Genomic DNA, 22,786 nt, shown 5'->3' with positions numbered 1-22,786 from the left:
TCTGTGAATAATATGGATGTGTCTGAGCTTCACTCTGACAGCCCCAGCACATGATATGAAATAAACAGCATTCATGCTGAGTGGAGGTTCAGTCACCTCAGTATCTAGAACGTTCTCAGGTCCACTTAAGCAAAAAAAGAGGAAGGAAACAGATGCCAACGCTATAAAGAGCACATAAAGAGCTCCTACGCTTCAGCGGGTGTCTTAATGAAAAACTGCCCTCGTCAACTGGCCTGATATCGGAAAATAAAAAGGTCTGCGGTAGCCCTGAGCACAAGGGAAGGGCGGGAGTGAGAGAGATGGAGAGAGAGAGAGAGAGAGAGAGAGAGAGATTTGGAGGTGGTCGGAAAAAAACGACCCTTCCAGAGTTTTTCATAGCGTTCTGCAACCTTTCCCCTGCTCCTTCTTATCAGATCAGTTCAAAAGGTTAGAAAAACAGCCAGCTATAAATAACATGAGGGTAGATGCCATCTGCATGTAGCTCTGCACTAGTGGGTGGGGCTAACACACACACACTGACTCTAATCTCCGCCCACTCAGAGGAGTCGAGTGTCAGTGGGAGGAGCTTAGGCGTGCATGCCTGTGTTTACGTCTGGATCTGACCTAGATAGCCTGAGTACAGTGTGTTGTGTGTGTGTGTGTGTGTCCAGGTGTCGGGCTCTGGAGGAGGCAATGCCACACGGACAACCAGCAGCCTGCTAATCCCTTAATAAGGGGCCTGGAGCCAACACGAGGGCTGGGGTCACACAAGGGACACATATACTCTCTCTCTCTCTCTCTCTTTCACACACACACACACAAAGGCGTGCACTCTCGCCTCGGGTTCATGTTAGTAACTGATTTCAAAAACACACACGAGCTTTGGAGAACAAAATTTTCTCATAAAGTGCACTTTAGAAAGACCACACACCTTTAGTGTACATGGCTCAGGTACAACACACACTCTCACACACACACACTCTCTCTCTCTCTCTCTCTCTCTCTCACACACACACACACTCACTCTCTCTCTTACATACGCACATGCTCACATACACAAAAAAAAATACATAAACACATGTTCACACACGTGCGCACACACACACACCCACAAATACATATGCACATATGCCCATGCTCACACCCATGCCAACACACGTGCACGTAAAACACACAGACAAGCACAAAGACATACACCACGCTCCGAAGTAGAGTCCCGAAATCCTCTACACCTACTTGATATTGTCATTAGTTATGCCAGAATATATGAATATGCAAATTGGCCACACCCCCATGTTACCAGATTAGTTCACACTCAGCATAGCTGTACACTCATTCTGTATAAAGTGCTTTATTTAACAACAGCCAAAATACGCTCAGTACACAGGTGGAAGCTGTTAATACATTTTCCTTTAATAATCTGTGATTGCTTAAAAATGACAGCAGTCTGAATAATTAATATCAGATGTGTAAGACGTGTTAATGACGCTCAGAGATCAGGAGTCTTTTCAGAAATACAGCCGAGATGCACGTCGGTGTGTGTTAGCCAGTCTGTGTTCTTACACAGTTACCGGTGTGTTACATGATGAAACAACGTTGTGTTACATCAGCACGTCTCCTGCTCTCGCGCAAGTGTGTGTTGCTCATGACACAGTGGCACGCCGGAGTCTCGCTTTACACACTCGCTACATGCAAACTCCTCTTATCACACGTTCCCTTTCATGTGGCGCGGCGAAATATGAATCAAGGGGACGAGGAGACTGACACACGCTGAGAGTGCGTGTGTGTGTGTGTGTACAGCAAGACTGACGAAAGAGCATCGATATAAACAAAGAGTGAGGAGGAGTGGAAGAAGTGGGAAATGATGCTGAGGGGAAAAAAAAAACTAAGAGAGATGGACACACAGGAGAGGAGAGAAAAGAAGGAGGCTGGGAGATGTGTGAAAGAGATGAACCCCGGAGAGAGAGAAGGGGGGGGGATTGTGGTTAAAAAATGACGGGCAGCGGGAGAGAAGAAGAAGAAAAAGACCAAGAAACAGAGAATGAGAGATGAAGACAGAGCGAGAGAAAGAGAGAGAGTGATGGACTCAGAGTGAGAGAAAAGTAGTAGTGTTAAGTAGTGGTTATAGACAGAAAGACACACAGAGTGAGAAAAAAAATGATGTGAGAGAAAAGCAGAGAGAGAGAGAGGGAGAGAGAGAGGTAGAGAGAGAAGACAATAGCGGTTATAAGACGGAGGAGAGAGAGAGAGAGCGAAATAGAAAAAGAGAAACAGAGAATGAGAGATGAAGACTGAGTGAAAGAAAATCCAGCAGTGGATATACTGAGAGAGAGAGAGAGAGAGAGAGAGATGGAGGAAGGGAATGAGCTTGTCATTCTGCAGCGTGTCTCCTGCGGGTGAAGAGTTCAGCTGCTTCAAAGCGTCGCTGCTACACTGGACACAGTGGGCACTCGCAAAAAAAAACCCACCGCTCCGGCCGCGATCTGCTCAATAATGCAGTACATCGTGATGCAACACACACACACACACACACACTCAGTCTGAGAGCGGCGTTCAGTGCCGGGACTGTGTTTACCACAGACGCAAGAGCAGTACGCAGGTTACATAATGTTATTATGAAATAGGATAAAAGTTGTGCTGTGACTGTCTGTGTGTGTGTGTGTGTGTGTGTTTCCCAGTGGCACTACAGTAAAGAACCTCAGCTGAAACCTACAGTGAGTCCAACATGCTTGGTTTCATCACTTCGTCCCACAGAGACAGGAGACGTCTCACACGTCTCACTCAGACTCCACACTCCGCCAGTCCCGCACCGATCTACTCCATCGGCTGCGCTCGAGTCCACCTGATTGGCCGAAAGGTTTTCTATAGTAACCTCACTGTTTCTATAGCAACCGCTCATCCACTGGGACTCGCATGGCAAAACGCTCAGTTTAAACATGTAATTGTTGCCATGGCGACAATTTATTTATTTTTTTTTTGCTAAGGAGACGTATCTATGGAAGGAGTCTCCAGTGTCAGTCGCTGTCTGACAGAGAGACTGGAATATTTCGTGATGGTGAGACTTCATGACTGGTTCTTGTGTCTGCTCCTGAACACCGCTCTTGGTGTATCTCTAAACGGATAAAAAGCACGCCGTTCTTCACAGTGATTAGTTTCCTGCAGCAGCACAACATGGAGTGTTAAATCTGTCCATATTGCTGTAGCACTACAAGTTTGGTGTATTTACTGTAGAAAAAAAATCGATTGTGTTTATTTTTGTGTTGAGTTTTGGATGTGTGTGTGTGTGTGTGCGCGTGTGTGTGTGTATGGGAGAGCTGCAGTATCCTCCAGTCCTCCTCCAGTAACCATCAGATACAGACATTTTCGGATATCTGGAGGCTACGCAAGCCATATCACACGAGCTGCTGATGTTCGGTACAACAGTATGTAGGGTAAAATATTGTTTTGCTCTGTTAAAGAAAATTAGTTCCCAAAGAAGCCACAGCTGGAAAGAGCACTGCAGGTTACCGTGGCAACACAGAACGACTTGACATTCTGTAGTAAAGTGTAGTAACCGTTTTAATGTAATGAACTATTTAAGATCTGGAAATTTATGTCACAGAAACAGACAAAGCAGTGAAATATCCTAGTGATGTTCTGCTAAATATTAGTGCAGAAAAACAAAAATGTTCAATGCCTGTGAAGCTGACTTCAGGTACTTGGTCCTTTCTGACCTCTGAGTGTTTGCACTACAAAGTGGGGGGGGGGGGGCCCTGGACCATGTTCTCCTTTTCTTACCTAGAGAACTTTAATAAGTGATGCACACTTTTAACAAGAGAATAATAAAACTCTCTATGTTGATTGGAATAATGCATACGACCAGAGAACTCTGAGGAAACTGGAGAACACTGGGGAAAAAAAGAACCCTGAGGAAACTGGAGAACTCTGAGAAACCAAAGAGCCTTGGGGAAACTGGAGAACCTTAAGAAAACTGGAGAACTCGGAGAAACCAAAGAACTCTGAGGAAACTGAAGAACCTGCAGAAGCCAGAAATCCCAGAGGAAGCCGGAGAACCCTGAAGTATCTGAAGAACCCTGACAAACTAGAGAACCCTGTGGAAACCTGAGATTCCAGAGGAAACCTTAGGAATCCTTAGGAAACCATATAACCCTGAGAAAACCAGAGAACCCTGAGGAAACCAGAGAACCCTGAGGAAACCAAGGAGAACTCTGATAAACCAGAAAACCCAGAGGAAACTGGAGAACCCTGAGGAACCTGGAGCACTCTGCAGAAGCCAGAGAACCCTGAGCAAACCAAAGAACCCCAAGAAAACTGGAGAACTCTGATAAACCAGAGAATCCTGAGGAAACTGGAGAACCCTGAAGAAACCAGAGAACCCTAGAAAACTGGAGAATCCTGAGGAAACCCCACACAGGTACAGTAAGACGAGCAATTTGTCCTACCTTCATCAGAAGTTTATTTACTGTTGGTGCTGTAAGTGACCATGCCGATTTGATGTCACTTGCTGAACTCGGGGGTTGAGCAGAGCTGAAGGGGTGTTAGCTCTGGGTTTTCTAAGACAGAGGTGAGCTGCTTTCACCTCGAACGATTCTGCATTATAACCAAAACTGGTCGTCTATAACCGTGATGGCATCTGGAAGAGCTCCGGGAAAAAATAATCGTCAGCGATGTTGATTGTGTGAAAGACGTCAGATTGTGTGCGTCAATATAAATAAACTATTATAAAGATAAAAAAATAAACTACTAATAAAAAATACAGACCCAGGTTAACACTATGACTTAACTGTAAGACTGAGATTAATGCTTGATGTTGATGCTTCACTGTACTACTGAACATAGAGTTAGCAGAGATACAAGATTTGTGTGATTTGAAGACAGAAATATGTCACAGCCCTGAGTGGACATTGCTTATGGACATTAATAGTTCTTAGTAGAATACAGGAGGCGGAATCTAGGGGTGGAGACTTGTGTCCTTTTTATAAACTACCGTATTAGAATTTTAAGATGTAGGAATCTTGGAGACAGGATGCAACATTTCTGAGTGTGTGTGTGTGTGTGAGTGTGTGTGGGGGGGCTCCTCATCAGTGCCCATCTGTTGAAACCCAGCCTCGGCCGGTGCAGAGGGACTAACAAGGCAGCGGTAATTAGCCGCTTGGTGCTAACGGCACCAATCAGATGGACGGAGTCGCTAACTGGCTGATCAGGGCAGGAGGGGGCCGCAGTGACCTACTTTACATAAGCCATGATGCAACAGCCAGCAGGTATGAGCAGAGCCGGAGACGCTCGTCTCACTGCTGCTGGAGCGGACGTGCTGTCTTGCTTCTCTAGTATGCCCCACACACACACACAGCACGGCAGTCATGTCGGCACCATCCCTGATATCCAGGTGATAATTTGGCTCCACACTCACAAGCCCTCCCGCGTTCACACACACGTCAAACACCTCGACTGCCTAAAAGACAAAAACCCAGAAATGACTCATTTATCCAGCCAGCCAGCCTCGTCTCTCCTGCCATGAGTCAAGCTTTTTCACTGCAGGTGAGCGTGTGAAGGGTGAGGACGGAGTGGGTGTAAAAACAGGATGGAGATTTTAACAGCTTTTAAGCGACGTAGCCGAGATCGGACCAGACTTCAGCCAGATCCATGGTGACGGCGTCCATCATTTATCTGACTCTCTAACCAACATACATACACACAGTTTCTTCAGAAAAATAACCATCATTAATATTCTGCAATAATAATATTCAGTGCCATAATATATAGCTGCCTGCCTGCATGTCTGTGTGTGTGTGTGTCTGCTTTACCAAGCTGTCGCTCACGGCTGTTAAGCTGAGAGTTCACTTCTCTCTTGACTGGAAATAAACGAGCTGCTAAACTGTTGCTGCTTTCTGTCCGTGTGTGAAACTCCGGCGCTCTGACCCCACGTTTACACACACACACACACACACACACACATAAAACAAGTCCATTAGATCTCGCCCTCTGTGTGTTTCTCATATACTGTATCTGTTTACTGTTTGCTTCTTCTTTATTCTGTTGCTCTCTTACTGTTTCTGTCCTCTCTCTCTCTCTCCTTCACCCACACTTACTTTCTCACTTCCTGTCACACACACACACACACTGAAGTTGTGACCCGGGGCCTGACAGTTCGGCCGCAGCACATGTATAAAGAAGCGCACTGTATCAAGTGCTGAGTCACATCACAGCGCAAAAGACGGAAAGAGCAAGAGAACATCGGCGACTGGTGTGAGGGACCTGTCTCACACACACACACACACACACTGCACTGAATCATTCTCCATCATCCTCTGTAATAGACTCCATCTCTGCTTCTCTCTCTCTCTCGCTCTCTCTCTCTCTTTATTACAACTTGTCCATGTCGGTCCAAATAAAATATAAAACTAATTTCATGATGCTGCTCAGGCAGAAAAAAACCCGAATGGCTGGCATACTATTTAGCCGGGACGTTTTATTGATTGTGACTCATGATAGGAGGACTGTGGAGGCGTCTGACGAGTGTAATCTCAAAACGATTTAAAGCAAATTCCTGCTAATTATTTTCACCGGCTTCTCGTACTGTTTGAATATTAGAAAGCTATCCTGATAACCAGCGCTAAAAAGATATGATCTGTGTTAAAGGGATACTCTGGGGTTTTATTATTCAAAACATCTATAGTGTTATGTGAAGATCCCCAGAGATGAATAAAGGGAGAATGTTTACACCAATCTTAAAGATAATAGGGGCAGATGTTGCAGGATATCAATAAACCTTTAGAGTGTAAAGAAAGTTTTAAGCTCTGACTGTCATGCTGAGAATAAACACACTGGATGAGAAAGAAAGTTTTGAGACACAAACAATTTACTCGTTTGTGTCTCGAAACTCGTAAAGTTTGGAGGAATTTGGAGAACCCTGAGGCAACCAGAGAACCCTGAAGAAACTAGAGAAGCCTGACAAACCAAAGAAGCCTAAGGAAACTGGAGAACCGAACCAGAGAACCCTGAGGAACCAGAGAACCCAGAAGAAACCGGAGAAGCCTTAGAAACCAACCAGAAAAAGTTGATAAGCCAGAGAATTATGAGGAAACTGGAGAAACCAGAGAACTCTGAAGAAGCCAGAGAACTCTGACAAACCAGAAAATGCTGAGGAAACTGAAGAACTCTGACAAACCAGAGAGCCCTGAAGAAACTGAAGAAGCCTAAAGAAACCGGAGTACCTTGACAACCCCGAAAATGTTGATAAAACAGAAAACCCTAAAGAAACCAGAGAAGCCTGAGGAAAATGGAGAAACCTGAGAACTCCGGAAAAAAAAACCAAACAGAGAACCTTGAGGAATGTGGAGAACCCTGACAAACCTGTGAACACTTAGAAACCAGAGAAGCCTGAAGAAACAGGAGAACTATGACAATCCAGAGAAGCCTGAGAAACCAGAAAAATCTCCTTAAGGAACTGGAGAACCCTGAGGAAACTGGAGAAACATGAGAAACCAAAGAACCCTAAGAAAACCAGAGAATCCTGATAAACCAGAGAACCCTGACAAGCCAGAGAACCCTGAAGAAACTGAAGTCTGAGGAAAATGGTGAAACCTGAGAAACCAGAGAACCCTAAGAAAACCTGAGAATACTGAAGAAACCAGAGAATCCTGAGAAGCCAGAGAATCCTGAAGAAACTGGAGAAGCCTAAGGAAACTGGAGAAGCCTAAGAAACCAGAGAACCCTGACAAACCAGAAAACCCTGAAGAAACTGAAGAAGTCTGGGGAAACTGGAGAAACCTGAGAAACCAGAGAACCCTTAGAAAACCAGAGAATATTAAAGAAACCCGAGACTCCTAAGAAGCCAGAAAATCCTGAGAAAACTGGTGAACCCTGAAGAACCTGAAGAAGCCTGAAGAAACTGGAGAACCCTGAGAAACCAGAGAACTCTGAAGAAACCTGAGAAATCTGAGGAAACCAGAGAACCCTGAGAAACCAGAGAACTCTGAAGAAACCCCACACAGCCACTGGTACAGCAACATAAGCAATCTGTCTATGTGAAGGGTTTCCCCTGACCAGTCCAGATCATTTTATGAAAGAAAAGAGTTTCTAATTGGACTCAAGTAATGAAGAGCAGCTTTGAACACGGCTTAATAATGTTACCATTAAAACACTAAAATCCTAAAAAGAAAAAGAAGACCGTCTGATTCTGTAATGTGATTAGCCATGAGGGAGAGCGGATGTGTGCATGTCACGTGCCCGTCACTCCAGATTAAAACCACCTCAGACTGGCAGCAGAGACGAGTGTCTCTGACCTTCGACCCTGGAGAGCATGAGGAGATGATGTAACCGTCTGCAACCTTATCAGACACCTCTGCAGGAACAGGAGCACAGCTACATGCTGAGCCTCACTGCCTCGCTGAAAGAAACCAGTGACAGAACCGGAGGCGGGGCAAACTCTGGCAAGGAAAAGTGGGTGGGGCTGGGAGATTTATGCAGAAGAACTTTATGCAAATCAAGGAAAATGGTGTGGTTGAAATCCTGGTGCAACTTCTTTACTTTGAAACACTTGCTAGTGTGATTTGGACACAAACAACAGAACACATGCAAAAGAAAATACACATTTTAATGTCGTCTAGTTAGAAATGTGAATAAATTAAAAGCATGTGGTGTGTGAGGGTGTGTAAAGTCAGGACGAGCCAAAAACAACATTCGCTCTTCATGCTTAGCTCAATGCTGTTTATTTACGGTGCTGATGCCGTCGAGTCGAGTCCGTAGCAGCGTGACGAGATCCGCTGCCTGGTTCTGAATCCGACAAACCTGGATACACAATAGGTGCAAAAAAAAAGGAACCATACTTGTGTCTCTCACTTCCACTGGTAGTCGCTACATCACAATGCTTCCCATTCAGTTAAACTATAAAGTGTGAAATCAAGTCTGGGAGCGGTCCAGAGATCCAATTCTTGGAAAAAAAAAATTGGTGGACTACTGATGAGAAGGTTTAAATCCCAGATCCACCAAGCTGCCACTGCTGGGCCCCTGAGCAAGGCCCTTAACCCTCAGTTGTATAAAATGAGATAAATTGGATAAGGGTGCCTGTTAAATGTAAATGGAGATCTCTTCCTTGAGCGGTTGCACAATCTGTATGAGATGTGGACGCTATCCGCTCTTGCTCTCTCGAAGCGTACCGAGTAATGTGACTGGTCACTTCAATTCGTCACGTTACATTTTGTTATTCCGAGCAAAGAGTTGTTATGGTTACTGATGTATAAAAACCACACTTGAGTTGGACCGGAGCTCTGTAATTAGTTCACTTTTGTGGCACTGAGAGCATCTCCGTCGGCTTCTTGTTTGCAGATAGTCTTGCATAAGGACGAATAAAAACCCACACCAAAAACAAAACACTGGTTTTCACCACTCGAGTGTTGGCACCAGATAAAAAAACAACACTAAAACCCTGCAAAAGGATGACCCCAGTGCCTACCGTTCTGCCTGACATATGGATCCTCTGTTCGAACCCTGAGATTCTGAGCCCGGCCCCCAAGAATATTGACTCATGACACAACAGAGGCATCAAGGCCTTCTCTTTAGGCTAACACTGGTGTTGTGAGATGAAAAATAAAATGGCTGTTATATAAGAGTTCAATATGCAGTGTGCTGAAGGGCTGCAGGAGGACTGGAGATTCGGTTAGTTCAATTTAGTTTTATTTATATAGCGCCGCCGGTGTCTCTTCTGGGTGACGCCCGATAGTCGGATTAGAAATCATTACTCTTTTACAATTAAAGACAAAAACAAATCATGGTACTGAAAGGATGTCTGGTTTCCTAAGAAGCGTTGCATTTCAATCCGAATGCAACAACCTTGCCTGTGTTTCTGAAGCAGCAGCACTGAGATATTTGAACAGATTTTTCTACATTGCCAAAGAAATCTGGTGTCTCTGAAGATGGTGACAGATGAAGAGCGCAGAGTCAGAACACAGCTCGGTGTTGAACTACAGTCGCCCAGTCTTCTAAAGTTCAGATAAAGATTGGGCCCGTGGCCCCAAAAGAGCAATCGATAGGTTTGTTTTGGCACAGCACTGCTGGGCATGAAAAGGATATCGACTGCACAACATGAAAAGGAATTGACCCTTGAGTTTCTGCCTAAAATGCAGGAGGGAAGTGAAGGAGCGAAGGAAAGGCGTTTGGGATGCTGGTGGTGGTGGACGTGGTGGAAAAGAAAAAAAAAGAAAAGAAAGTGAAACAGAGCGATAGAAAGAGAGTGGATGAAAGGACGGAGGAATAAATAATGCAAGACCAGGACGGGCTGGAGATTTCCAGAATTTTGCAGAGATTTCCACTCGTTCTAATTATTTCCTGAAGTCTCGCACACTCTCTCTGTAAGAGCGTCCACAGAAGTCTGACCTCACTGCCTTCCCGTTCCCACAGATCTCAGCTGGAAAACATGCTAATGATGAGCTCGTGGACGTGTACACACCCAGTCGTGTGTTCTTTCAGAAACGGGCCTTGCGGCATAAAGCTGGAGTTTTATTTATTGTTATTTATACCAATGTTGAATTTTTGGGATCTGATCGGTCCAAAGGTGTTAAAGATGGTGGAGGTTACAGTTGCACATCATAATTCTATACACTGATCAGTGATAAGATTTAAAGCACTGAGAGGTGCAGTGAATAACACTGATTATCTCGTTACAGAGGCAGCTGTTAAGGGGTGGGGTTTATGTCTTAGGCAGCAAGTAAACAGTCAGTTCTTGAAGTTAATGTGAAGGAAAAATAGGCTAGTGTAAAGGATCTGAATGACTTTAACTTCAAGGGCCAAATTTTGACGGCTAGACGACTGAGACAGCGCATCTCCAAACCATCAGGTCCTGTGGGGCATTCCCAGTATGCAGTGCTTATTCATTATTATTATTATGCATGTCTATTCCATGGTATTGATTCAATTCAATTCATTTGTTTAGCACTTTTAACGAAGGACATTGTCTCAAAGCAGCTTTACAGAAGTACAGAAACATAGAATAAATATTATTAAGTTACTATTTATCCCTAAAATTTATCCCTAATGAGCAAGCCTGAGGCGATGGTGGTGAGGAACAACTCCCTGAGATGATATGAGGAAGAAACCTTGAGGCTCAGAAGGGAACTTCATCCTCATTTGGGTGACACTGGACAGTAAATAAGGAAACTTGGACTGGACTGTTTATAGTCACAAAGAATCATGCAAGCAAGATTTCTTGAGGAACTAATAGGTATCATTGTTCTAAAATGTTATCGATTCTAAGGATTCATCATAAGAACCTGATTGGGAAAGTTAAAAAGAAAAGAAAGAAAAAAAACATCTAAATGCTGCTTTGCTTAGGTTTTCAGTAAGGAGATGTTTATGTAACAGTTATGGAAGGAGTCTCCAGTGTCAGCGCTTTGTAGCAGGACATTGTTCGTGTTTTCTTGGTTTTTGTTTTAAAGGAAAGCTGGTGAGGGAAGGGCTGTTTATAGCTATAACATAATTTATACCAAGAGCTAGGCTGCTTCACTGAAGTTCCAATACAAAGACCAGGAATGGATCATAAGTATGAGGTCAGATAATAAATATAAAATTCCTGTGAACAATTTCTGCCATAATCGAAATAAAACACCTCAGGATGTGCTGCTGCAGGAAAATAAACGAGTGCCACATCATAGCAGCCAAACAAACCTGATTTTCAGATACACATTCCTCAGCTTCGTGTTTTGACAGAACTTTGAAAGAATTTCCATCATGAAAACTAAGCTTAAGGCACAAAACAGAGTACTATAGAGTATCCAGCAGTTTTATTTTCCCTTCTTGGCTCCACTGAGAGAGTGAACGTCTTACCTGAGAGTTTCATGAGCAGTTCGGACGCCACCTTGACGTTGATGTCGTGGCTGAGGATGCTGCCCTCTTGGCGCGGCCTGCCGGGTGCCACGGGGGCGTCGTGTGCCAGGCTGAACGGTGGACATCTCGCTGGACTCAACGCCTCCTCCGCCTCGGGCTCCTCCTTCACACAGAACCCGCTCTTCAGTGCCTCCTTCTGGTTCGCCGCTGTGACAGAGAGAGATGGAGATAAAGACAGAGGGATGAACCAGGCATTCGGAAGCATCTTTCCTCCTGACAACACAAACAAACAGGAAAAAAAAAAAAACAAAAACAAAAAACCGGACAAGACACAAAATAGGATTTTCTCCATCTGGTCCTTTATCACTAAAGCCACAGCAATAACCACCATGCATTTGAAGTGAAGGATGTTTATTTATTTATCCAATTTCTTTTGTGTTCAGTGCCTCAGGGGCTGAATTTGTTCAGTGAGCTCGTTTTGCATCTGGGATCTGGGCCACACATAAAGAGCTCGGAGGAGGATGCTGGGAGGAAGGTGCACCAGGCAGCACTGCAGGGTTATTTTAGGAGAAACATGATCGTAGTGTTGTAGTGGCATCCTGAGACTCGACACACACACACAGTCTAGTCTAATAAACTCAGAGAGGGAGGACCTACAGGGCTTTAGTGAACAACACGGGTATTATCAAGGCCTTTCATCATTTCCTGTATGTTCCCTCTCAGCGTTTAGCACAAGCCATGCTGGAACCCACTGAGAAATCAGACATTTGGTCGGAAATTCTGTACGTAACCCCAGAACATTTATAGACTCAGGGCTTGTTTGCAGTCAAAATTTCAAAACCTGAACTTGAATTACCTTCCATTTCGCATGGATAACAGAAACTTCCGGATGTTTTTAGGCAGCTGGAAAACTCTGAGAAGAGCAGCAAGCAACTCTTTTAGTGTGTTATTTATCCTGATGAATACTGACACCATTTCCATTTCTGGTATTTGGCAGACACTCTTATCCAGAGCAACTTACATTTTTATACAACTGAGCCATTGAGGGTTAAGGGCCTTGCTCAAGAAGCCCAGCAGTTCCAGCTTGGTGGATTCAAACCCACAACCTTCTGATCAGTAGTCTAACACCTTAACCACTAACTCTACTACATCCCAACTGTTCATGACGCTCACACCTAGGGTGTGCTTTTATAAGAAAATAGTCACAGTTATTAGGCCAGATGTGATTATTTTAACACCACAACCTAAAGTCTCTTATTCCAAAGCTATTAATATTTTTATCTAGGTACTTTTTATCAGCTTATAGTTACATTTGGTGTTATGGAACTGTTTTCGGTAATGAAAAAAAAAAAAAAAAAAATTAAATACATACAAAAACAAACAAAACATAATAAATACATTTTTATAATACGTGATTTTGATCATAGGTTTAGTCTCCTAATATTATTTAATGTCTACAAAATTTAATTATTTAAAGTAGGAAAATAAAATTCTAACATTTTTTTTTACTGAACATTTAGTGATCATTTTCTATCATGAGCCAGACAATACCTCAGAAAAGAGCATGGCTTTATCGACATGGTCATATCCACCTGGCTGTATTTCCAGCTCTACATTCTTCACTTAAGAAATGTTTGATTACATGGCACAGAGCTTAGTAGTGAAAATAATTCCCACAATCCATCAGTACCGAGACACAAAAAGCTGCTGGGATGGCTGACTGCACGAGATCGTTCATATAGTCTTCATATTAGCCTGTGATAAATTTCTCCCAGCTCTGACAATAATACAGTGGCTCTGTGTAAGCCAGCGTACCTTTCCACTGCTGTCTGCACTTCATATAGAAAGCAAACATTTTATTTGCTGAAGGATCTGTGTGAATACCGCTATGGTCTATTTGCATAAAAAGCTCATATCTTTCCCTGACACACGAGCACAAAGCCTGTCTGAATGCTGCTCCTTGTTAAATCGTGTCCTCTTCACGTACACACCGGTGTTTATTTGTGGAGCACGTTGCTTATCGTTTTGCTAACTGTCAGGATTAGCCTGGGCGCAAAGGCGAGCGTTTGATAATGCCAGGGAATAAAGCCATCAGGTCAATTTCAGAGCGTGATTAAAATGGCGTGTGCTCAAAATGACGACGAGGTGCTCTGAGAGTAATTAAAGCGGCCGCTTCTGGCCTCCGGGCCGCATTATGGCCAGGTCAAATCTAACAAACTGACTGCACAGCATGTTTGTTTTGACTGTCTCCATTAAGCCTAAAGGCTGCTGAGTATGATGTGTTATTATGCACAGTGGAGTAATGGAGAATGGAGCAGAGCTGTTTCATGGGTTAGCGTGAGGCTAATCAAGCCCTTCCTGCTCATGCTATATGCTGCAGAAGTAGGCCATTTCTAATCAGGCACGGATTAATAATTAATATCAAGACGTGAAGCAGCTTCTGCACTCTGCCAAGAGCAGCACACAAGCCGGGGCTTCTCTCTGACACAAACTCACAGTAAACCCTGCTTTCTCCAGAGGGCCTTCTCTACACAACGTATCTGTCCATCTTTATCACACGCTATTTTTTCTTTCCCACCGGAGACCAGATGATTGACACGTGATCAACGATCTGATGTGTGAAAGATGGAGACAAAGTAGATGATGATTCAATTCTGTGGGATGTGGTGGAGGTTTAATACACTACGGTATGATACGGTCCAAACGAGTATTGTGCAAACAATTTAACCACACCCCATCACCAAAAGGCCACACCCTCATCACTGAGACTGAGAGCCACTAAAAGGCCACACCTCCATCAATGAGACTGACAGAAACAAGAAGCCACACCTCCTTCACTGAGAGTGACAGCCACTAAAAGGCCACACCTCCTTCACTGAGAGCGACAGAAACAAGAGACCACACCTCCTTCACTAAGACTGATGACCACTAAAAGGCCACACCTCCATCACTGAGACTGACAGACACAGAAGCTACACCTCCTTCACTGACACTAACAGCCTCTAAAAGGCCACACCCCCCATTACTGCCTCTAACAGCCTCTAAATGCCACACCTCCTTCACTAAGACTGACAGCCATTAAAATACCACACCCCATCACTGAGACTGACAGCCATTAAAAGGCCACTCCTCCTTCAACGAGACTGACAGACACAAGAGGCCACACCTCCTTCACTGAGACTGAAAGAAACAAGAGGCCACACCTGCATCTCTCATATTGACAGACACAGAGGCCATAACTCCTTCACTAACACCGACAGTCTGAGAGATGGAGGTATGGCCTCTGTGTCTGACAGACACAGTGGCATGAGTGTCTCAGCTTTCTCCATCTTTAAACCTTCTCTCTTGTTCCTAGCCCAGGTGAGCGGCGATGTGATCCCTCACTTCTGACACTGTTAACACTCGCCTCCCAGCAGTTATCTGATGTCCTCTTGCCCCAAACCTTGTAAATACGCTCTCCATAACAGCGCAGGCACGTGTGTCATCAATCTGCGCCGGGCGGTCGTTCGGCTGAACTGATGGCTCTGATTAACGACGACGTGAGTGTAAAACGCAGTTGGACGGAGATGCAGGCCAGGTGACGTGACGTGGCCGACAGAGCGTGTGACCTTCACGCACTGAAGCGAGTGGTGTGTATGGGGGCACCGGAGGGGGTGCGACTCGGGCACCGGCTGGAAATGTCACCAGTCAGGCGTCAGCGGGCGGACGGAGCGAGGCCGGGTCAGCACCTGGAAGGGCGTCCTCTAATTAAGAGCGTGTTGGGTCGCGTGTCCTATCAGACAGGGACAGGGCATTACACAAACATTCCCCCAAACACACACACACACACACATACACAAGCACTTCCTCTCGAAGGCACACATAAAAGTACAAGTTGGAGACGCGAGTGCAGTGACAAAGTCACACCACTCTAGTGACCTTTCGGATTGTGGCTAAAAATAGGGCGAAATTTCCATTCAAATTCATGTTACAGTGAGCGCTGAATAATTTATCAGTTTGATCCGGCAGCCGGTTTGTGTTTTCTTATCCCTTTTTTTCCTTTAAGCCCCTAAAGCCTTCAGGTCTCAAAAAATACATATCATAAGCCGTGTGAAATGAGACGAGTCTGATTCTTCGATTTGAATTTCATTAAAATTGTTACAAGTATCTATTCACTTTAAAATTCCACGACATACAAACATTTCCTTTCCAAAGTTACACTTCCAGTGATACGTGATTCTTCTGCCTTAAATGTGGTCAGTCAGCCACTCTGGTGTCCAGACTTTGTAGTGGAATTATGAGAATAATGAAGCTATCGAGCGAAGGGAAAGTTGCGGACTCTAGATTAGCCTTGTGAAAATTATTAACTGAATCCTTACACGTGACTGAGCTTAGCCAAAAACATCTGTCTCGTTTAAGCTAGTGTTGTTTAGCTTTAACGCAGTACATCAATCATATAAAGGCTGTCTTATCACCATGGCATCTTTATAAACCTCTTTTGCTAGTTTTCAGACACCGTTTTTAACAGTTTGTCCTGAGTGTGCATGAGTAAGAAACATCAGCTACGTCTAGCACAGGAGACGGGAATTACTGCGGCGCAGGGGGTGGGATTTATCAAAATAAAATCTTGCGACTCTTTACCAGGTTTATCAAAACTGAGCGCATTCCGCATTTCATTTCACTATTTGAGAGTCAATCAGTCAGCATGGAAAAAAAAAAAATCTATGAATGAAACTATTTCATGGGAATAATTTCCGACACACACAACATTAGGCCACGCCTTCTGCCAGAGGTTTTGATGTTGTGGAGGAAAATGATTCAGATTCATTCAAAAGCTGTGAATCTTTTGATTCAAATTATGCGCGCCATGCTTATTTTTTTCTTCTAATTTTTTCAGTCAAAATATTGGAGAATTTTGAATTGAAAGTGACTCCACGGCTATAAAATTCTTCATTATTGTAGCACTTTGTGCTACCTGATTACAGTAACATCAAGACCCAGTGCTCTGGCTACCGCAGCCGTTCATGTTGTGGCTGTCAGCTGCTCCCCCATCTCTCTATCTCTATCTCTCTCTCTTTCTCTCTCTCTCTTTCCCCTCATCCATCTCTCTGGCAGATGCTTGTCGGGTCCTCCTCACCTCTGCCACTGTCCTGACTGGCCACTATCACTCCACTTCATTAGCCCTGCACCCCTGTAACAGCGGCGTGCTCTCTGCTGCTAATGTCAGCACGCTGGCTTCAGGGGCCAGACACGGCTGTGTGATTGTGCACACACACCAGTACAGGAGCTGGCAGTCACAACAAAGCCTGACGGTCCCCAAGACAAAGGAGACCGTGTTAGGGGGAGAAAATAAATAAATAAATAAAAAACTGACTCCCCCGGAGCCTGTTTGAAAAGAGCCTAAAAAATTGAAGTGATGATACTGATCATTGCAAAAAAAATCTTATATAGTCAAATTTACTAACAAAATGACAGTACACGACAGTACGATGTCAACTACAAGAGATGGCCATTATAATATTTTTTTTTCTTATTTTTAGACACATTTAATCATTTCTGCTTCAAGAACCAATTTAAAATCTGTGTTTCAGGACACCTAATAGTCAAAATATTATGTTTTCATTTGTGTTGATTTTTGCTCAGTGGTTTTCTTTAGAAGAATATAATTATTCCAGAAAAAGACAGACTTACAAGGCAATCACAACATACCAATGAACTATATCTTTTTTTTAATGAATTAATGCTATATTTATTGGCTAGACATGTTTGATTCTGACACCTTTCTATCAGAACCAACATTAACCTGCAATAGTAGCTCATCTGTTGGATCGGATCACACGGGCCAGCCTTCGCAGCAATGAGCCTTGGCCGCCCATGACCCTGTCACCGGTTCACCACTGTTCCTTCCTTGGAGCACTTTTGAAAGATACTGACCACTGCAGACCGGGAACACCCCCACAAGAGCTGCAGTTTTGGAGATGCTCTGATCCAGTCGTCTAGCCATCACAATTTGGCCCTTCATCAAACTCGCCCAAATCCTTACACTTGTCCATTTTTCCTGCTTCTAACACATCAACTTTGAGGACAAAATGTTCACTTGCTGCCTAATATATCCCACCCACTAACAGGTGCCATGATGAGGAGATAATCAGTTCACCTGTCAGTGCTTATAATGTTAAGCCTGATCAGTATATATATATATATATATATATAATATATCAGCTATTTTGTAGTTATAATAGATTACTGAAGCTGATGAGCATAATAAGATCAAATAATTTTTTTTGCTCCTCAAAACTGGAGGTGGATAAGCTCCAACAGCAGAGAACATTCAGTCTGCTCATTCTCGTCTGATATTTCTCTCTGGAGTTTCAGTCTGCAGACCCTCGGCTCACAGGATGTTTTTTGTTTCTTTTTCTTTTCCACATCTAGAAACTTGTTGTGTGTGAAAATCCCCGAAGATCAACAGTTTCTAAAAAACTCAAAAAAAAAAAACCCTCAGCCCATCTGGCAGCAACAACCGTGGCACGATTAAAGTCACAGACATCCGACTGTTTCTTCATTCTGATCTAAATCTGATGTGAAATCATTGTGTGAAACTCTTGATCTGGCTGATTAGATAACTACACAAATGATCCTATTAAACATTCCTATTAAAGTGGCCGGCGAGCCTATGTCACAGAGGATGCTGCTTTCTCGGTTTCCGTGCACCGGAACGGAATTTTAATCCCTTTTTTTTTGGGAATTTATATTTCCATCTCCACGCCAACATGTCAGCCTTCTCTCCTCGTCCTCCGCGATTTTCTCTAGCTGGCATGGTGAGAAGTGAAATGAATAGGTAACGCTAATCCCTGGCTGCCTATGGAGATATTTTAATCTCGGTGGCTGCACGGATCTGGACCCAGCGTGCAAAAGCACAGAGCTGCTGTGGTGCGTACTGGGAAAAAAAAATGTGAGAAAGCTGTGATGCCTGGTGGAAATCAGACTGAAGCAGAGGAGTAAATAGTGATGGAAAACAGTTTGCTGGATTTTTGTGGATTAATGGTAAAATTAACAGAAGTAGATATTAACATGGCACTGTGTAGTGTAATGCTGGTTCAAAGATAATAATAATAATAATAATAATAATAATAATAATAATAATAATAATAATAATAATAAATAATCATTATTAATAATCAATAATAGTAATAATAATAATAATAATTATTATTATTATTATTATTATTATTATTATTGTCTCTGTAAAACTTCTACAGACTAGAGTCTGTATGGTTAGATTTAAATAGCTGTCATTCATCTTTTAAGCTGGTTTTAAACTGTATGAAGTCACACACATCGTAACAGCATTCTTCAGTCGTGAGGCACGTACATCCGGGAGCCGTTCAAAACTTGTTTGCGTCAGTGAAAAGCCAAGCGAAGCCAACTAAAGCGAATTTACGACAGTCAGTGAACGCTGTTTGGAAAGAGTCAACCCACGATACCAACGTTGCCTTTGCTATATGTTTAAAAGCTAGGTGATTTTTCAGGTGTAATTCTGTTGACAGATTGGTGGTGTGGGTGGTCTGTTCTATTTTTAGCCCAAGCTTGGTGGCATGACTTCCTGTGAGGAGCCTTGACATGGAATGCTTGGCTTGGGTTAGTTCTTTGTAAGCAGCCATACAGTTTATATACACTTCGTATTGGGAATATTGGTCATATTCTTGGGTGACTAGAACGGATTATCTGCATTTACACTACCAGTCAAAAGTTTGGACACACCTTCTAATTCCATGGTCTTTCCTGATGTTTATTTCTTTCTACATTGTAAAACAATGCTGAAGGCGGCCGAAATCCACAATAATGTCGTTTGAACAGTTGATATTGAGATATGTCTGCTACTGATGCTCTGTAAAGCCTTCATAACGGCTCTAATCTGAGGTGCTGTTAATTGGTGATTTCTGAGGCTGGTAACTCTAAATGAACTTCTCCTCTGCAGCAGAGGTCAGTTTTGGTCTTGCTTTCCAGAACACCTGACCTTCGTGTCTTAAAATAACAACTGACTGTTTTTTGTTGTCATTACATATGGATTACTTAAGTCCATGTGTGTTATTTCGTAGTTTTGAAATCTCCAGTATTGTTCTAGAATGTAGAAAATAAATCCCTAAACAAAACACACTGAATTAAAAGGTGTGTCCAAACATTTGACTGGTAGAGTACGTTATTTCTAATAGGAAAATTTGCACCGCAATACGAATATCCGCCTTAAGAACTCGCCTCCTGAACGAATTAAGTTCATATGCCGAGCTTCCACTGTATGATGTTTTTGACATGACTTGACTGCATCACTAAACAGACAGAGATGAGAGGCATGTGACATGCTGGGGATGATGGGTAATGTAGTTCTAATCTTCCCTGACATGCTTTAAGTGACAGCTCTAATACGAGCTGCATATTTTTTAGGCATCATTTAATTAAAAAGCTTCAGTCGAAACCTCTTTAGCACCTGAGCCTGTGTTAGGATGAGTGCTGAGGTGGGGGCTGGACTCTGAGCTGAGCATGAAGCGAATCTTCTTACTGAAGCACAGACACAGCAGCACGATATCATTCAACACAGGGATTCTTCCACGCTTGCAGTTTACAATTCAGACTAATGTTATACAATGCAAGTTTGGGTGTCTGGCAACAAAATGGCAACAAAAGATGAGTCGACTCCTTTTGGTGAGTCGATTCAAAAGATCTGACTCAGTGAATAAAACAGGAATTCTCAATACTAAGAGGTGGATGTAAAAGAGATGTGGTTTATGGGTAATACAGGTCACACTGTGGGTCAGAAAAATGCTGATATACTGATAATCAGTAGAGTAGGATAAACCCACACACACACACACAGACAGTGAATCCCACTCGAGTCAAAGCAAAGGCACTGAAGCAGAGGCAGTATATGGGCATGGTGTAACGCTCCAAACGTTTAAACAGTCTAACTTTAGAACAGCGAAGTGACGACGAATTCCTGAGAGATCAGGAAGCTAGGGATGAAGAAAAAAAGAAGACACGTTTCTGCACGTATCTTCATGATAAATTATACTACACCATGAATTCTTTTTCGAGATATTGTCGTACCGTAGATATTTTACAACAATTACAAAGACTCTGATGATGAGAAGCAGATGTCACAGAATTTCCCTTCTCTGTGTTAAATCATTTCTTTTCATAGACATTAAATAAACGTACCATTGGACCATCGATAAATATGTTTAAAAAAGCAAGACTGGAACATCACAGTATGCTGAAAGTAAGTAAGCGCCTAGCTGCCACAAACGATCTCGGATGAACCGCAGCAGCCGAGTCTCTTCTAGTCAATTCACCTCGTATGCGACGACTGGTAGTGCGAGTTAAGTGAATCTTCGTCTCGTGCACGAAAGTACAACGGAATTTACATTAATGAGAAAATACAGCGCCGATATCCAAACCCTGTGGGAAACAAACCCCACTAAAATGATTCACTCGTACAGTAAGTCCACAGCACGCAGAGAGGACGTGTTGTTAGATGTAACAGTGCGAGTCACCTCGGGTCATGGTCACGTGTCACGGTCAGTGCTGCGTTCAAGCTGCATGCTGTAATCAGTGCGGTCCCTTTTGACTCACTGATACAGGAGTCGACGCTTTTTGTCTCTTTTGAATTGACTGGCTTGTTGTTTAAGACCAGTGAGGATGAAGTTGTAACCTAAGACACTTATGGATGTAATAAATGAGGATATGAAGCTAGTGGGTGCAAGTGTTGAGGATGTAGAAGATAGGGATAGGTGGAGAGAGATGATTTGCTGTGGCCACCCCTGAGGGGGAAAAGCCGAAAGAAGAAGGCATAACTTAAGACACTTCTGTGACCTTGAGATTAGACACAGATGTGAAAGATATATCTGATTCATTTCTTATTAAATGGCACCACGGCCTGAAAGAGTCGACTCATTTTGGTGAATCTCTGAAAAGCTTTGGAATTTCTCATTCCCTGTTCCCTAGACAGTTAAACCTGTTTCTTTTTTAGCGTCACGTCCCTAGATTGACCTCTGCGCAAAACGACTGTCATATTTATACTCAAAAATGAGAGACGGCGTTCCATCCAGCCTACTATATTCATGTGAGTAGGCAGGATAATTCTCTCTCTCTCTCTCTCTCTCTCTCTCTCTCTCACACACATACTGTAGATGCACACGGCAGCTGATTGCCTGTGACAGAAGCCACGCCCACCTCTGCAGCACGAGACCCGGGGCGCTGATGCAGTGGCCTGCATTTCAAAGCGCTCCTCAGGCTTTTATCCCTGAATGAGGATGGGGATCACTACTGGACGTCTGATGCTCGTGTCAGTGTGCGTGGCAAATCAAAGCCGATTGGTCTAACGGGCTGAAAAGATCTGCAGCGGCCCAATAAAAAAAAAATATGACAGCCCAATTATGTCAGAGGTCGGAGAGAGTTCAGTGTGTACGTGTGTGTGTATGTGTGTGTTTGAGAGAGAGAGAGAGAGAGAGAGAGAGAGAGAGAGAGCGTGTTTTGCCTGAGGATCTAAAAACACTACCCTGCTGTCACTGGCTTCACTCTTCTCCCTCTCTATCTCCTCCTTTCATCCCTGTGTGCTGTTTTCTCTCTCTCTCTCGCGCTCTGTGTGGAGTTGCTCTCGCAGGACTGTGACAGCAGCCGACATCAGGACAGAGCTGTTCGTATTCTTCTGCGTGCTCGAGGGTGCTTGAAGCGGTATGCAAACACTGTTGTGTCTCTACGGCGCGCATCCCGGCGGTGTTCAGAAATATTTATATGGCAGTAAAGCCAGATTAAATTCCCAGCCACTCGTATGCCGATACAGTGCTGTTGCATATCGGCTTTTATCTAACGGGGCTCCTTTTGAGAAAGCAGGCTGATTTATCGGCTTTCCTGCGACGTATCTTTGTCATTCCGAAGAAAAAACGTATTTTAACAGAACATTCTGCACTGCTTTTCCACCAAACACCAAGGTACAGGATGATGCTTTAAATGA

General features: G+C 43.5%; 1 protein-coding gene across 3 annotated transcripts in view; it reads right to left on the bottom strand.

Annotated features, from left to right (window-relative positions):
* znf827 (zinc finger protein 827) overlaps positions 1–22,786 on the bottom strand; it is a 100,620-nt gene that overhangs the window by 31,895 nt on the left and 45,939 nt on the right. For all 3 annotated transcript variants that reach the window (XR_009203522.1, XM_058378710.1, XM_058378701.1), the window contains exon 5: positions 11,800–12,006. Coding sequence is in view for 2 of the 3 variants with exons in the window: in XM_058378710.1 (XP_058234693.1) it covers positions 11,800–12,006 (207 nt within the window). In the remaining variant the exon portion in view is untranslated. The remainder of the gene's footprint in view (positions 1–11,799; positions 12,007–22,786) is intronic.

Source organism: Hemibagrus wyckioides, linkage group LG03 (genome assembly GCF_019097595.1).
Source record: "Hemibagrus wyckioides isolate EC202008001 linkage group LG03, SWU_Hwy_1.0, whole genome shotgun sequence".
Lineage (NCBI taxonomy): Eukaryota > Metazoa > Chordata > Actinopteri > Siluriformes > Bagridae > Hemibagrus > Hemibagrus wyckioides.
The sequence above is the reverse complement of the archived record's forward strand: the minus strand, read 5'-3'. Positions and strand labels throughout refer to the sequence as shown.